At 40.5% G+C, this 16,272-nt stretch overlaps 2 protein-coding genes and 1 pseudogene across 2 annotated transcripts; 2 read left to right on the top strand and 1 right to left on the bottom strand.

Annotated features, from left to right (window-relative positions):
• Positions 1-1,648: 1,648 nt before the first annotated feature.
• On the top strand, positions 1,649-8,462 carry LOC146677405 (cationic amino acid transporter 2). The gene is made up of 13 exons (XM_085421744.1): positions 1,649-1,780; positions 1,878-1,910; positions 2,203-2,632; positions 3,081-3,236; positions 3,315-3,474; positions 3,612-3,748; positions 5,453-5,675; positions 6,185-6,321; positions 6,961-7,063; positions 7,143-7,276; positions 7,416-7,582; positions 7,658-7,766; positions 7,856-8,462. The coding sequence occupies exons 3-13, from the start codon at positions 2,263-2,265 to the stop codon at positions 7,984-7,986; spliced, it is 1,827 nt and encodes a 608-aa protein (XP_085277870.1). The 5' UTR covers positions 1,649-1,780; positions 1,878-1,910; positions 2,203-2,262; the 3' UTR covers positions 7,987-8,462.
• Positions 8,463-9,704: 1,242 nt separating this feature from the next.
• LOC146677406 (uncharacterized) lies at positions 9,705-10,399 on the bottom strand (annotated as a pseudogene).
• Positions 10,400-12,705: 2,306 nt separating this feature from the next.
• LOC146677407 (platelet-derived growth factor receptor-like protein) lies at positions 12,706-15,424 on the top strand. The gene is made up of 7 exons (XM_085381932.1): positions 12,706-12,974; positions 13,187-13,332; positions 13,413-13,555; positions 13,661-13,812; positions 13,940-14,233; positions 14,413-14,552; positions 14,997-15,424. The coding sequence occupies exons 1-7, from the start codon at positions 12,893-12,895 to the stop codon at positions 15,201-15,203; spliced, it is 1,164 nt and encodes a 387-aa protein (XP_085238058.1). The 5' UTR covers positions 12,706-12,892; the 3' UTR covers positions 15,204-15,424.
• Positions 15,425-16,272: the final 848 nt, after the last annotated feature.

A 16,272-nucleotide genomic window follows, 5' to 3' on the forward strand; every position in this document is an offset into this window, starting at 1 on the left:
GCTATTATACTCCCTTTTAGCACCGTATCTTTATTCTTGTACTCAGTTTAAGCTTTAAAGGAGTCCCTAAGAGGTCAGTTCATCCTCTGTCTAAATCAAGCTCCTTACTGCTTAAGGCCTGTAAGTTTTTAAAGCTGTTCTAGTCTGATTGGCTGTCCTTTGCAAACAAATGGCTCAAACAGTGTGTGGGTGGAGTTTCTGTGCTCACAGCAAGAGTTGTGTGCCATATTAAGTTATTCACTCTCACTGATGTCACACAAATCCCGAAGCAGAAAAACAGATGGAAATAAAGCATTAGGAGCAGTCACAGTGATTACATCCACATACACAGATTATTCAAAGCCATGATTATTAGGAGTAGCCACATCTATACCACTATTAGATGGCAGAAAATAAGCAAAGTTATAGAGGCATCTGGTAAAACATAATTATATTTTTTTCGACACATTTCCAAACATCAGTAATAGTTATTTCTGATCAAATACGTGCACTTTATACAGCAAATTGTAAATCTGAAGCGCAACAACAAACGAATGGGTACAAAAGCATTTTTCACATTCTGAACAGGATTTTCTATTCACAGTTCTCACCCTGTGCCTTCATTGCAATAATGAACACATTATGATCCACACTGGTCGGGAGTAAGAAAGGCTACTTTGTAAATAATTCCACTGAGTGGGAGGGTCATGCAGGCCGGTCTTGTATATATCGCTGTAAAAGTCATGCTTCTTTCATCCAAGTCAGCATCACGGATATTTTCGTTCCACTCTACTTTTGAAGTCACCAGTAACTCCTCGTGGGACTGAATGCAAGGTAATGAACTTGTGTGTCTGCTGCATAAAAATATGACGTCAGTTTCAAATCCCTGACCTTTTCTTTAATAAGAATCTGTGCATTTTAATGACTGTGCTTCTTTAAATGCACAGTAGGCAGCCGAAAAACAACATTATAAACATTAACTGCTTAACTGCAGTGATTAATGGGATATCTGGCTAAACAAACCATGATTTTTTAGTTAAGCATTACCCTCGATATGCTATCTCAGCAAGTGAGATCCGCAGATATGAATGTTTAAGTTTAGTCAAAAGTACTTTGACCGCACAGGCTTCCTCCCCACTCAGCTCCTGCCTGCTGAGGTAGATTCCACAAGGGATTAGGAGAGCTCAAATCCCCTAATTGGAGATGAGAAGGTAAATGCTGCCTCTCAAAGTGTGCAGCCTCCTGCCCGAATAAGTCATAAAAGCTGCTTTGTCCTCCCCCATGTCATGAACTCACCGGGCCATTAAAGCGGCAGGCTCACACCTTCATGTTGAGATGGAGATACAGCTGCTTCAGTGCAAGCGGACAAACTCCACAACATAGCTGTAGTAATAAGACCGCAGGCTTGTTTTTAAGCGACACAACAATGTAAGGGCCCTCTGAGAAGACACAGTTATTGTTATAGAAATTAAATATAGAAATCTGTAGGAAACCCTCAAAAATAAGAATAGGTGCATGTAATTTTTGATCTTATATTAAAGTAAATATAGGAAAAAGCTATGTCATCTTTGTTTTCTCACTGTGCCTTAACTTTGATTTGATTTAATTTGATTTGAACAGTAGTTGATTAAAGGCAGCCCTGAAAGGCACTGCTGCTGTGAGAACACATCTAACACATAAAGCTTTTGGACTCTTCAGAAATATTCAAAGAAGTAATTGTGCTGTGAATGAAGGCTTAAAGTGCAATCCTGAAGCCGGGGCGTGGATTTCTGTGCTGGGGGTGGCATTCTGGAAATCTCAGGTATCAGCACTATCATATCAGGAGAATGATAACGAGATACATTTATAAAAGGGTACTGTAACTGAGCCGAATGACACATCCTATTCCTACTTCTTAGCACATCTACGAGGTACAAGATCACACCAAAGAGGTAAGTGAATGTGTTCTTAGTCTCACTTCTGTCAAGTGTTAGGAGAGCATGTTAGCTGTCATGTGATAATGATTAAGCTTTAATAAAACAGATTTTCTTAAGTCTTAACAGCTTGCATGTGCTCTTCAGTTCCTCAGTTTAATTACAGTAGCATTCTGTTCTCTTTCTACACAAATAAAAACACTAATAGACTTTGAAAATCATGTTTCTCAGAAGAAAGAATCTTCTTCCGGAGGCTGACCTGACAATTATTCACTCACTGAGAAACACTCCTCACCTTTTGTCCCACTAGGTCACTCCTTAAATCTCTCTCGTTCACTCATCTTCCATCCTGATCCAAACCCACAGAAGTATGTCGTGCAGCGTAGTGAAGTCCTTTCTGGTGAGCCTATCCCGGAGGAAGCCCCTCGAGCCCGACGGGGAAGAGTCCACCTTCAATCGATGCCTGACCACTCTGGACTTGGTGGCCCTCGGTGTGGGCAGCACCCTGGGGGCTGGTGTCTATGTCCTCTCTGGAGAGGTGGCCAGAGACACCGCGGGACCCAGCATCATCATCTCCTTCTTCATCGCTGCCCTGGCCTCTATATTTGCTGGGCTATGCTACGCAGAGTTTGGTGCCCGGGTTCCTAAAACAGGCTCAGCATACCTTTACAGCTATGTGACGGTGGGAGAGCTCCTTGCTTTTATCTCTGGCTGGAATCTGCTGCTCTCCTATGTCATAGGTGAATATATGCAAATTGTAACATCTATTATTCAATGATATTTTCTTCCTTTATTGATGATTTAGTGATCTCTCCTCCTACCTGTATATGCAAACAGTGCATAAACCTAACATAATCTTTTTACCACACTCTGATCATAAATGATCAACCACCATTAAGAGACTATTTAACACTGTGACCTTTCAACCAGTGGAGCAGCGAATTCTTGACTGCTTTTTTTCTACCTCACTGTGTCACATCTCTTGCTACATTAATTTTAACAATAGCACATACCGGGATCACTGCTTTGCAACAATCCCAATAATAACCCCATAAACCAGGACTGTGATTCAAAACCCTGAGTTATAAAGAGGGTAGGAAGTTTCTTTTTCTTTTGTTTATGGCTGCAGGTAAATTATGGCTGATTAATTCGTTTATTACATTAACTATCTTTTCACTATCTGCTCAGGGACATCGACTGTTGCACTGGCATGGAGCGGAACATTTGATGAACTCATTGGGGGAGTCATATCAAAATACTTTGCAGAAAATGCTGCCATGGGCCTGCCTGGCTTAGCTCCTTACCCAGATGTCTTTGCTGCAGCTCTGATCGTGCTCTTGTCAGGTAAAATAGTAAAACTGGTGTTAAATGGTGACCACAAATGAGGATGAGATCGCTGAATTAACCACCTTTTCCACGAAGGTCTCCTGTCTTTTGGAGTCAAAGAGTCAACGATGATCAACAAGATCTTCACAGCGATCAACATCCTGGTGCTGCTGTTTGTGATCATTTCTGGATTCATCAAGGGAGACATCTCCAACTGGAAAATCAGCAAGGAAGATGTGTTAAACGCCACTGCCATGTAAATAAATGCAAAAACAAACAAACAAACAAAAAAAACACTCAAGTAAATCATGACCTATATAATTACAGCATTATTGTTCTCCTGGATGAGCTAACTGGAAATAACCACAAAGTATTGCTCTCTACCCGCTGCAGAAACGGAACTGACATTGCTAATGCAACAAGCGAGTTTGGAGTGGGCGGATTTTTCCCCTATGGCTTTGGTGGAACCGTGGCTGGAGCTGCAACATGCTTCTATGCTTTTGTTGGATTTGACTGCATTGCTACAACAGGTAAGAAGACAATTTGTCAGTTTAGCTTAGTTCAAGCTTCTTTCAGCTGCTTCCTAATTAAATTTTTTGACTGACACAACCCCAAAAGGGATTTTTTATCTCCTCCCAGGATCAAACTGGGGATCTTTTACCAGTACACTATGTATCCAACATAACATAACATAAATAACACAACACAACACAACATAACATAACAACATAACACAACATAACATAACAACATAACAACATAACACAACACAACACAACACAACACAACACAACACAACATAACATAACATAACATAACAACATAACATAACACAACAACATAACATAACACAAGACAACACAACATAACATAACATAACATAACATAACATAACATAACATAACATAACATAACATAACATAACATAACATAACACAACACAACACAACACAACATAACATAACATAACATAACATAACATGACATAACACGATATAACACAACACAACACAACATGACATAACACGACATAACACAACACAACATAACATAACATAACACAACATAACATAACATAACATAACATAACATAACATAACATAACATAACATAACATAACACAAGACAACACAACATAACATAACAACATAACATAACATAACAACATAACCTAACATAACATAACATAACATGACATAACACAACACAACACAACACAACACAACATAACATAACATAACATAACATAACATAACATAACATAACATAACATAACATAACATAACATAACATAAAGGACAAAGATAATTGGAAGAGAATGAATGGATGGAAAAAATATTGCAATCGTGGATAATGGATGAAATAGTGCTTTATTTCCAGAGAGGAGTAAATTACAATTATAACGATGAGTATTTCCTCTACACTCATTAAAAAAGCACACTAAAAATAAAATAAACTTCCTCCACTTTTTTATTTTAAATTTTATAAACTTTTTAATTTTCACCATAGATTCTTTACATTTTTATGGGGTTATTTTTTTAGTGGTGCTGGGAAAGGGTTAGAAAAATCGATACAGTACGCTATTGTATCGCAATATTTTGTGTGGCAATATTGTATCGATGCAGGGACAACACTCTGGGAATAATATGAACAACGAACAATCTTCCTGTAAATAATCACGGTTGGACTTGGACCGACTGTAATCACTCAGAGAGCTCTACAAATTTACAAATAACTTGCATTTGATTTATAAATGCAGGCAGATTGCCAGCATGTTGCCATCAGTCAGATGTCAATGAGAAAAACTCGAGGGAACTGGACTCAGCTGGCTGCAGCTGGTTGCATTCCTATAGAACAGGAAGTGCAGATTAATAGTTAGATTTGAAATTCTGTCTGTGTTATCAGACACAGATTACATGTAATTTCCAAACTGACCTCATATAATTGCAGTGAGATAGCAGATTGTCTCCGTCTTAACGCAACATTTATGGCAGGTTTCAGTAACTGTGTTGGTATGCTTGACAATTCCATTTTGTAGCAAAAATAAATAAATAACTGAAGTGGGATAACTTCTTATTGGCTAAAACAGACTGACAAAGTTTAACGTTGAGGACATAATTTGCAGATGATTCTCTCCACTAGTTTTTATGATTTTTGTGTAACAATGCATGAAACTCCTGCAGGAGATATATCTTGTAAGGGGGTCACTAACTTCTTGGTTTCCTTTCTTTTAGGAGAGGAGGTGAAGAACCCGAAGAAATCTGTCCCTATTAGCATTGTGGTCTCATTGCTTATATGTTTCCTGGCCTACTTTGCTGTGTCTGCTGCTCTCACCCTTATGATGCCATACTACCTGCTAAGTGAAACGAGCCCACTGCCAATAGCCTTTGACTACATTGGATGGGGTCCTGCCAAATATGCCGTGGCTGTGGGTTCACTGTGTGCCCTGTCAACTAGGTATGACAGTATGGGTAGTGCATGCATGGATCAAGTGATGTTTAAAGCTCAAAGTCAGAAAGAAAAAGGTGCAAAAATAAATGTATGTTATTTGGAAAAAAATAGAAAAATTATAATGGATGTTCAAAAGTCCAAAATGTTGAAAAATAAATCTAGAAAAGTAGCTACTAAACAATAGCTAACTCAAAAAGTTAATTAAAAATGTAACGTTAACGTAAAATAACTCAGCTGAGTAATAATTAACAGACAAGGTGTGGAGGACGTGTCAGGTTCCAGAGGCTGTGAATGATTCTTCCACTGCCTCTGATGTTTGCGAGGTGGATAAATTATGAAATTGCCAGTACATTCTTCTGACTTCAGTCATCATAGCAGATTAAGCTGTTAAAAAGAAGCCATATGTCAAATCAGTTGGTTTAGTTAGAGTGACCTTTTGAACTGATTTGTGAAATGACTAATTTAGATTACAAATTAATCGGACACTGCATTCATTTTGTTGTTTGTCTTTCCAGTCTGCTAGGTTCCATGTTCCCGATGCCTCGAGTACTTTTTGCCATGGCGAGAGACGGGCTGCTTTTCAAACCTTTGTCCAAAGTCACCTCCAGAGGCAGTCCAGCAATAGCTACTATATCATCTGGCATTGTGGCAGGTACAGGTATACACTTTATAAATAAAAGTACTGTAAATATAATAGAAGTAATAAACCTAAAACAAAAAATAGTACATGTAATAAAATACTTTTGAATGTGTCCAGTAATAACTCTTATTTTAATGATGCTTACAGATGCTTACACAGAGGTACTGTGCCACACCTTGTGTGTTTGCATATTGTATGTACGGTTGGCAGGGTATCTATCTTAATTGCCCCTTGGGGATAAATAAAGTCTCTCTAACTCTCTCTCTTAATCTATGAATTCAGCTCTTTTTATTGTCATTGCAATATGCATTTGGAATCCAGCCATGCAGTCTGCCTGTACAATCGCGTGTGAACATTTCTCTAAAGAGCTTACTGGACTTAAGTGGTATGCTGTAGTACTGTAATAGGATACCACCATAGAAAAAGTAACCAACACTGATGACTCCAACCTCTTCTGGTATTAACATCAGCACAAAAACTGTGTGCCAGGAGCTTCATGATGTAGGTTTCTATAGCTGAGCAGAGCAACTCCCGTAGGTGTCATGTGTATAATATTTTGTACTTATGCTAATGCTGTTCTGCATGATCCACAGAGGTCGAGGTTTATGGGCTAGAAATAACATTTAATTCCATTTTTCTCCCTGGCTTTAGCCATCATGGCTCTACTGTTTGATCTGAATGCCTTGGTGGAACTGATGTCCATTGGTACTCTGTTTGCTTACACACTCGTGGCAGTATGCATCCTGATACTGAGGTACATTTATCTGTTAACACCCTGCAGCTATGTATTCACTCTGCTGTGCAAATCGACTGATTTTTTGTGGTCGTTGTAGGTACCAGGTGGGTCCATCTGAAGACACAGAACTTAAGATCACAGAATCAAAGAAAAAGTTTAGCTTCTTCAAACCTCCAAAAGCACCCAACTCTTCCACAGCACGAACAGTCACGCTCTTGACCATATTTTCTAGTAAGTAAGGAAAACATCACTGAGGCATCTTTACTGATGCTTCTGTAGCACTGAAGTTCTTTTCTTGACCAGCAACAGGTTCATGACGGGCTTTCTCGCCTCTAATCTTTCTTTCTCGTCTTTTACTTTCCCACTGCAGTTCTGTGCATTCTTGCACTGTGCATTACTCTGAGCCAAGGCATGGAAGCTCTTGCCAACACTCAAGCATGGAGCATCGTGCTTGTCTGTATCTTTGGAGTGCTCCTGCTGGTCAACTTGTTCCTCATCTGGAGACACCCAGAGAATCCCACGAAGGCATCGTTCATGGTAAGAAGTGGTTCAAGTAATTTCTTGTAATCACCAACTAGGAATCTCACATCTCTGCATTTTCTCCTTCTTCAGGTACCTTTAATCCCTCTTCTGCCCTTACTGAGTACTTTAATCAATGTCTACCTGATGGTGCAGTTAGGCGGTCAAACATGGATCCGATATGCTGTCTGGATGCTAATAGGTATGATGGGTATATTTTTGTTTGAGAGGATTAAAGGGATGCTATCTAGCTGGGTGACCCTCACTCTTCTCTTTTCTTCTCTTCTGCAGGGTTACTTATCTATTTTATCTATGGAATGCATAACAGCGTCCAGAGGAAGCGACTCATGACCGACCACGCAGAGATCGAAACAGTCAGCGGCAAAACAGACAAGGATAGTATGAAAGAAGAGAAATTCTGAGCTCAATCGGGGTGAAGACAGATAAACTGAGATGTTACAGTGAGCGACTTGCTTTAACTTATAACCACTGCTTGAGATGCACCGGTGCTGCTGCCTTTCAGCAGTCTTCAATCTACGACAGCACCGAAGCAAATGGCCTGATAACTTGTTAACTTGACGGTTTATTACATCCTAACGCAGTCTGTTTGTTATCTAAATGGTCCAAAATGAAACACTCCCTAAGATATATTTGGACCGAGAAGATCTTCACTTATCACTGATTTTCACATTGTTGTTAAGGATATTTATCTGTATATCTTGTCGTATTAGTGAGCCTGTTCCAAAGAAAAAATATTCTGTAGATTATTTGCTTTTATAATTCTGAAATAACAGGTTTACACTTTTCTTATCAAGTGCAAAATGTAAATTATTTTTATTTCAGTTTTACATTATTTTAATTTTATTTTAATTTTTTTTTTTAAATGTGCAGAATTTGACTGAAGACCTTATATTTTACAGAGCTGATACAGAAAACCTTTTATGGGATTTCATCTTCCATTTGTAAATATGGAAACTGCATGTGATTGTTAACTAAACGACTGCCACTGTACACTTGAATTAAAAATGAAATGATTCGCTTTTGTAAAACACTTAAATATGGAGTTACCTTGTTGCAGTCTGTGTCGATAAAGAGGTAAAAATAAAGGACTACTATAAGTTCATTCCCACTGCAGACGTGCACAAAGAAGCAGATATGGCTCACTATTTAGAGTCGACTGAGAACAAAAGGACCTTTGAAAAGAAGCTTATAGCGGTCATGTTCAAAATCACAGCTTAGCTGGCCACTCACAAGGAAAGGTTTACATTGTTTCCACTGCATCCGACATCTCAAAAATGTACTTTAAGTAATGTGTGAATATTTTAGGTGCAAATCTTTCAGGCATATTTAAAAAACAACAACATATTATTCTAGAGCTAACTGAGACAAAACTTTTATTTACCCATAAAAAACAGTAATGAAGGACATAAAGTGTATTACAGTTTTTGCCCGTTGCCTGAACACATTTTGCAAAACTTTGCTCATTGTGCCAAAACCCTAAACACAAGTAAACATGACACAACACTGGGAAATATACCATTCACATCTGCACCAAATTGAAACTCTACTCTCAAAACCTAAACTCTGCTGTCAAAACCTAACATTCCTTTGTCAAAATGTAACTCTGTTGACAAAATGACACATACTTGCATCATATGCAAACACTTACAGAGCAGGGGGAACACACTAGTCTACTTTATATAAAGCACTGCAGTCTTTGATTTCCATTGTTCATTCAGAAGGCATATTTTCAGGAGACACATTTGCAAACAACCAAAAAAGCAAATAGGCCTACTCAATATTGTACATTGCAGCACTGTACATTGCAGTACCATGAATTCAGATAAAGCAAAAAAAACAAAAAAAAAAACAAAAAACCCATAATACAGTAATAGAAAAATCACTATACTGTAAACAAAAAATCATGACAATTGTGCATACGTGGGCTCATGGATCCCGCCGTCTGTTGGGGTCTGGCCACAGGACCTCAACAACATCGCAAGCAATGTCTTCTCCCGCTAGGCACCGGGGAAAATATCCTCTTTCATGTCAAAACCATCCATGGATTGCTGTCACCTGAATGTCGCCGCAGGCCTGTTCCATTGCCTGCAGAAGAGGCATGCAGGCATGTAGTTGGCGGTCATATACACGCCATCTCCAAGCCGAAAAAAATTCCTCTATAGGGTTTAAAAATGGTGAGTAAGGGGGCAAGCATACCACTTCAAGTTGACTGTGGTTGGAGAACCAGGCCTGGACCAGAGCAGCCCGATGGAAACTGACATTATCCCATATCACTACAAACATGGGCTGATCTGCTCTGTTCTGTACAACTATATCATGGAGAGCATCTAGAAATGTGAGTATATGTTGCCTATTGTTTGGACCTAGTTTTGCATGATGATGCAGAAGCCCTCGAAGGCTTATGGCGGCACACAATGTGATATTTGTGTGCTACACATACAGAACCCTCACCCCATCACACGGGTACCTGTGTAGCTCTCAGAATGTATTCATGTGGTACTGATATGGTACATATTCAGCTCGAAGTCCTTTGACCCTGTCACTGTTCCTCTCAAATGGGACTCTATAGAGCTGCTTCATGGTGATGCTGTGTTTTCCCAAGATGCGTCTGATGGTGGTGATGCTCACATGGTTTATGTTGTTGAACACTTGCCTGTCTGCAAGTATTTGCTTTCGTAGCTGGTGGAGACGGATGGCATTGTCTGCCCTCACTAGGTCCACGACGGCGAGTTCCTGCTGTTGTGTGAACAGGCGTTGGCGTCCTCCCCCAGAAGGTCTTCGAGTCATTCTAGAGAAATACAACCACATATTGTCATCGGTTTGCTTATTTTTCTTACAGTACTTTACTGTATATACTGTATTGTCCACTGTACAACACTGTACTTCAATATAAGTAATCATGGTATGTTTCACAGAAACTACCACTTTGGCTGCAAAAGGAGCATTAGCACCCTGCAATACCCTGTACACTTGATATGGTAACTGTAGAACAGTACTATAAAAACCATCTGAGTAGAGTAGAAGGCAGTGAGATGAAGACAGACCTGTTTTCTAGTCGGAATTTTCTTACAGTTTTTTCTGATTGCTTAAGCACATTTTTTGTAACTATTGGCTAATTTTGCAAAACTCTTCACACAAATAAGAAAACCTGTCACCCAATAATCAAAACATTGTAGTTCCCTTGCAAAAGCAAACACAGCTAGATTAACTCTTCACACCTTCGTAAAAATGGTGTTTCCGTATCAAACAGTACACACAAGCCATCATCTCCTAAGCACACAATGCGCCAACTGCACACTGATGGTATGAATACAAAACACATCTGGCTTTTGCTTTCTCTGTGCACAAGGTAGGCTATGTCAGTTTGAGCTCATACTTCTGTCATAGATCCATAAGCATAGAGGGATCCAAACTTCAAGTACATCAAAACAAACACAAGTGTTCATTTCCAAGTATAGGATTATTTGCAATCGCCATAATGACTATATGGGTTACTTGGTCTGCAGTGAACATGCTTCCTCTGCCCCCAGCATCTGGTCATCCAGCAATTCTGTAAAGTAACAATTTCAGTATTTTTACATCAATGGTATTGGTGTGTTTCTCATTGGCATATGGCAGTGCTACAAATCTTTGTGCGAAGTGACTGTACTAACCGATTCTCATTTCAAGATGTCCTTATGGTACTTGCTACAGTGTAGCGGCTCGAGTTAGGCTGGACCCGTTGGCCAGCTACCCTCAGGGTCATTCCACGGTTGATTACATGGTCCACTATTGTAGCTCTGATGTCATCAGCAATTCTATTTCTTACTCTTCCTACCCTTCCTCTCCCCCCTCCTCATCTTCCTCTCCCCCCTCCTCGTCTTCCTCTCCCCCCTCCTCATCTTCCTCTCCCCCCTCCTCGTCTTCCTCTTGCTCCTCCTTGTCCTTGTCATCCTCTTCATCCTACTTCTTCACCTCCACGTCCTCTTCCTCGGCCTCCTCTACTTCTCACTCTTTCTGCTCCCTCCATTGTACTCCGCACACACAGCTTACCTGTATTATAGTGCTTAGGCTGATTGCAAAGTGAACTAATTATCTAAAAAAGTTTTCACATGTGAAAGTGTGCCAGACAGTTGGCAAGTTAGTGTTAATGATAGCCATACATGTGTATACTTTTGCTAGGAGTGTGTTGGAAATTTGGTAATTGAGTGTTGTGCAGTGAATTGTGCCTACAGTTTTGCAAAGTGTGTGTTACAAAATTGCAAACTGAGTGCAAAGCAGTTTTTGTGCTTTTAGTTTTGCAAACTCAGTGAGTGGTTTTGCTATAAGTCTGAATAGTTTTAGAGATCGTGCTACAGGAATCACAGTTAGGGTTTAAGCATTCAGAAAAAACTGTATTACAGATGCCACTGTGAAGCGGCTTAGATGTGGGTGGACTCTCTGCCCAGCTTCCCTCATAGTCAGGCCGTGGTTGATGACATGGTCCACCAAAGTTGCTCTTATATCATCAGAAATATGGGTCCGTGCATGGCCTCTTTGACCTCCTCCTCCTCTTCCTCTTGCTCTCCCTCCATCCATGCTTGCAAAGTTCTTGAAATGGCTAAACTGAGGGCTTTTTGTGGTTGGCTAATTGGTGTTCAGTTTTGCAAGTAAGTGCCTTCAGGTGTATATTTGAGTGGTTGCAATTACCCGATGTGTTTTGTATTTTGGATACATGTGTTTTCCAAATGGCACCCTGAAATTTCATTTTTGAACGAAGTGTCTTATGTATGAAATAGAGTGTAGTATGCAGGACCATGTGTGTTGCATAAAGGAGTAAGTGTGTTGCATAATTGCAACCAGAGTGCAAAGCAGCACTTTTGTTTAAGGTATGGGTACATGTGTTTGAGGTATGGTAACAAAAGCTTCAAGTTGTGTTACTTTAGTCTAAGCATGGGTTTATAGTGTTCAAGCAACGAGCAAAAACTGTAAACACCAAATGCTCCTTTTCCAGGCAGTGTTTCTGAGGCTCAGACTCATGCTGCTAGTACACTTACAGTCCGGCAGCTAAATAAACAGGCTGTGCCATTCCAGATTGGAGGGGCCTCATTCTCTGGACCCTCATTGGTTCGGACAGGCTTGAAAGCCTCCATTGAGCCACACTGATGGAATTTAGGGTACTAATGCCACTCCGAGGAAAAGGAATTTGCGTGACTCTAATAAACAGCAGACTGCTCACTTTGCAAGCTTTGCCCTCCTCCTTCCTTCTCTTTCTTCTTCTCTCCTTTTCATTTCTGTTGTATATTTCTCTGGGTTGAACTCCATGAACTAACAATCAGCTCATCAGCCATGCCTTTGGCGAACATGTCTGGGTCAAAGTGGAGGCTGGTACTCATTGCTCTCCTTACTTGTGCCTTAATCTTCGAGTTGGGTAAGTGACATTAGTCCCTTGTCATCCAATTCGGTGAACGTGATATTCATAGATTTGGTGAGGAGGGCAATTTTCTTTCTGTCTTTTGCACAATGTGGCTTATTCTAGAAGCAAAAATGATACTTTTTTTCTCACTTGTAGCAGCCTTGTCTTTGTTTGTAAAATATTCTGAAACATGTGCTCTGCGTACTGTTTATAATATTGCCAAAAAGATGCCCAAGAGCAGAAGGCTGTTCCGGGAAGGACACCAAAGCCAAGGAAACCAAAGCATGAGAAATCAACAAACAAAGGGCCCAGAACGATAACAGTCAAACCGAAGGTCAAAGCTGCACGTGCAGAGCAGACCCTCCTCACGCAGGTATTACGTTTGTTATAAATTAACTTTTTGATTTTGCAAAGTTCACGACTAAAGTACATGTCTGTGTCTGACTAATAAAGGTGTTAAACAAAGGGAAGTTTAAGAAGGTGGGTGAGACCATAAATGTGCAAACAGGAGATACTCTGGAGCTGAGGTGCAGGGGCAAACCTGTGCAGTGGAGCGTCCCCCCATACCTGGAGGAGGATAATGATGGGAGGCTCAGGTAACTTTTCATGTCTACAGATCTTTACTCATAAAGTGCAGTATAAGCTTGAGTAAGTAAGGAAGTAAATGTGTTCTTTCGCTCCTTTTTGCTCTGGCTGTGCAGAATTGTCCAGTATGAGCGATATGGGGTTCTGACGTTGGTCAACACCACTGGTGCAGACACGGGGGAGTACACATGCTACCCAATGTACTGTGAAGACACTGACTGCAGGAAGGAATACAGCAAAGCTGTTAAAGTCTTCGTCTTTTTTCCAGGTGTGATTAATACATTTTATTGATGCTTAGGCTTGCATTTCTCTGAACTGCAGACTTGACAGGAATCTTTTTTACATTCTAATAATCTTATCATAAATCTGCCATATCGCCTCTCTGTACGGACCAGATCCACAAGAACTATTTGTTCCATCGTCTGACTATTACAAGGTGATTCAGCTGAGGAGCAACTGGCCTACAGTCCTACCCTGCCAGGTGACGTCACCTGAGGCTAAAGTAACTCTGCACCGTGAGTACCCACCTGTGGAGCTGGACGTGGACAGGAGGGAGATCTCCTTTGATGTCAAGAAGGGCTTCACAATCCATCGACCTCGGCCATATCATGCCGGAGCTTTGTACTGTGTTGCCAGTCTGGGAAACCTGCGGCAGAGCTCTATGAAGTACATGCTCATCTATGTTAACTGTGAGTTCACGTTTTCAAAATTTTAGAAATTTTTTCAGAATTTTAGAATTTATGGTTTTTTTTTTTTATTGTAAATCAATGAAAACTTTTGAAAATTAAGGATGAAAATTACCCTTAATTACAGGATTACTGGTGACGACACAACATTTTACTTACTAATACATCACATTTGCTCTCAGATCCTAGGGCTCCTCCCGCTCCAGTGATCCAAGCGTCACCGAGCACAGTGACTGTGGGGGAGAATCTACGTGTCACCTGCTCTGCGATGGGAGAACAAGACGTGGCCATAGAGTTCACCTGGGATTACCCAGGACAAGAGGTCAGACACTCGTGGAAACAGGGCTTGTATGCTTTAATACAAACTTAGCTTAGTTCTGTATGGCTTTTGTATTAATTCTAATAAGCTTTCTTTCTGAAATAGTATGAACATGAATTCTAGGTTGTGAACTGAAATACTACTCAAAAAAAGTCCTGCAGTTGGCAAATATCTTCAGTCGGTTTAGCTTGCGTTGCCTTTTTAGCGAGTTTATTATTAGTCAAAAAGTATTCAACCTATGGACTGCCTGAACCTTATCCCCTTTAAACAGGAATATAATAGATGTCTTTATTGGTGAGCCATGAGGAAATAAACTGCAACATGATAACTCATTGTAATGTTTACTCCTGTGCTGTGTGTGTGTGTGTGTGTGTGTGTGTGTGTGTGTGTGTGTGTGTGTGTGTGTGTGTGTGTGTGTGTGTGTGTGTGTGTGTGCGCTTGGTCCAGATTGGGAGACCTCCATACACACAGGAGAGTGTTATTCCGGTCAGTGGAGGAACTGCTCAGCAGCAGTCTCAGTCTGTGCTCCTCGTGGATGAAGTTAGAGACGTGGACCAAGGAACGTACACCTGCACTGCTCAGAACATGCAAGGAGCCAAATCAGCATCCACAACCATTAAAGTGGTCCCTAAAGCCAAACCTAAGAAACCATAAGTTGGATGACATTACAGACAGAAAGTCGTGGCGAGAGATCACAGCTGGGATTTGACCCTGTCTGAGCATTAAATGTTTTTTCTTCTTTTTAAAGACTATATGATCACAACAAAACATTATGCTCTCCAAACTGTATTGCTCAAGAAGAGAAATGTGTTTGTTTAGGTAAATGCTTGTATATTAAACTTTTATTTCCATACACTCACAAGCCTGACAGTCGTGTCATTGTGAAAGATCCTCCCAAAGGTAAACGCAGGATAAGAGGGGGGAAAAGGTGATTTAAGTGACTTCGAATGTGGTCTGAGTACTTCAGAAACTGCTGATCTACTGGGATTTTCCTGCACGGCCATCCCTAGAAAAAGATAAAATATCTCAAATTTCTCTGGAGGAAAAAATGTCTTATTGGTGATATAGGGGAATGGTCAGACTGCTTTAAGCTGGGAAGGCAACAGTAATTCAAATATTCGCGTGTTAAACCCAAAGTATGCAGATGAGCATATCTGAAGGTACAACACTTCAGAACTCGAAGCGGATGGACTACAGCAGCAGAAGACCACGCCGGGTGTGGCTAATGTCAACAGGAAACTGAGGCTAAACTGCTCAATAGAAGGTTAGGAGAAGGTTAACTGCCCTGATAAATTTTGATTTCTGGTGGCATAAACAGCATGCTGTTTATGCTGTTTAAAGCATGGATCCATCCCGCCTTGAATTAACAGTTCAAGCTGGCAGTGATTTAATGGTATGTGGGATGTTTTCTAGTAGCAACTGAGCATAGTCTACCTGAGTAATGTTGCTGACCATATCTATTCCTCTTTCCCTCTATGACCATTGACCTTATCATGAAGCTTGTCAATGAGTTCACTGTACTCAAACGGCCTCTGCAGTCACAATCAAACAGAGCACCTTTGAGATGTGGCAGAACAGAGGATTCACGTCGTGGCTGTGCAGCAACAACCCAGTACTATCTAGGTTTCCCTTATAAACGGGTGTATTGTGATGTGCTGTCACCCTGTGCACCTCACTTCTCACTAGCTTGGATTGGCGTCCAGCTCTCCTTGTTGAATTACAC

This window comes from Rhamphochromis longiceps, linkage group LG2 (genome assembly GCF_057381845.1).
Source record: "Rhamphochromis longiceps isolate RC_006_pf linkage group LG2, R_longiceps_female_GT1.1, whole genome shotgun sequence".
Taxonomy (NCBI): Eukaryota; Metazoa; Chordata; class Actinopteri; order Cichliformes; family Cichlidae; genus Rhamphochromis; species Rhamphochromis longiceps.

Excerpts from the sequence above, each read along its gene's own strand:
- LOC146677405 (XM_085421744.1), top strand. The coding sequence starts at position 2,263 with ATGTCGTGCAGCGTAGTGAAGTCCTTTCTGGTGAGCCTATCCCGGAGG. Across the intron at positions 2,633-3,080 it reads GCTGCTCTCCTATGTCATAG|GGACATCGACTGTTGCACTG; the intron begins GTGAATATATGC and ends CTATCTGCTCAG. Across the intron at positions 5,676-6,184 it reads CTGTGTGCCCTGTCAACTAG|TCTGCTAGGTTCCATGTTCC; the intron begins GTATGACAGTAT and ends TTGTCTTTCCAG.
- LOC146677407 (XM_085381932.1), top strand. The coding sequence starts at position 12,893 with ATGCCTTTGGCGAACATGTCTGGGTCAAAGTGGAGGCTGGTACTCATT. Across the intron at positions 12,975-13,186 it reads TGCCTTAATCTTCGAGTTGG|ATGCCCAAGAGCAGAAGGCT; the intron begins GTAAGTGACATT and ends ATTGCCAAAAAG. Across the intron at positions 13,556-13,660 it reads GATAATGATGGGAGGCTCAG|AATTGTCCAGTATGAGCGAT; the intron begins GTAACTTTTCAT and ends CTGGCTGTGCAG.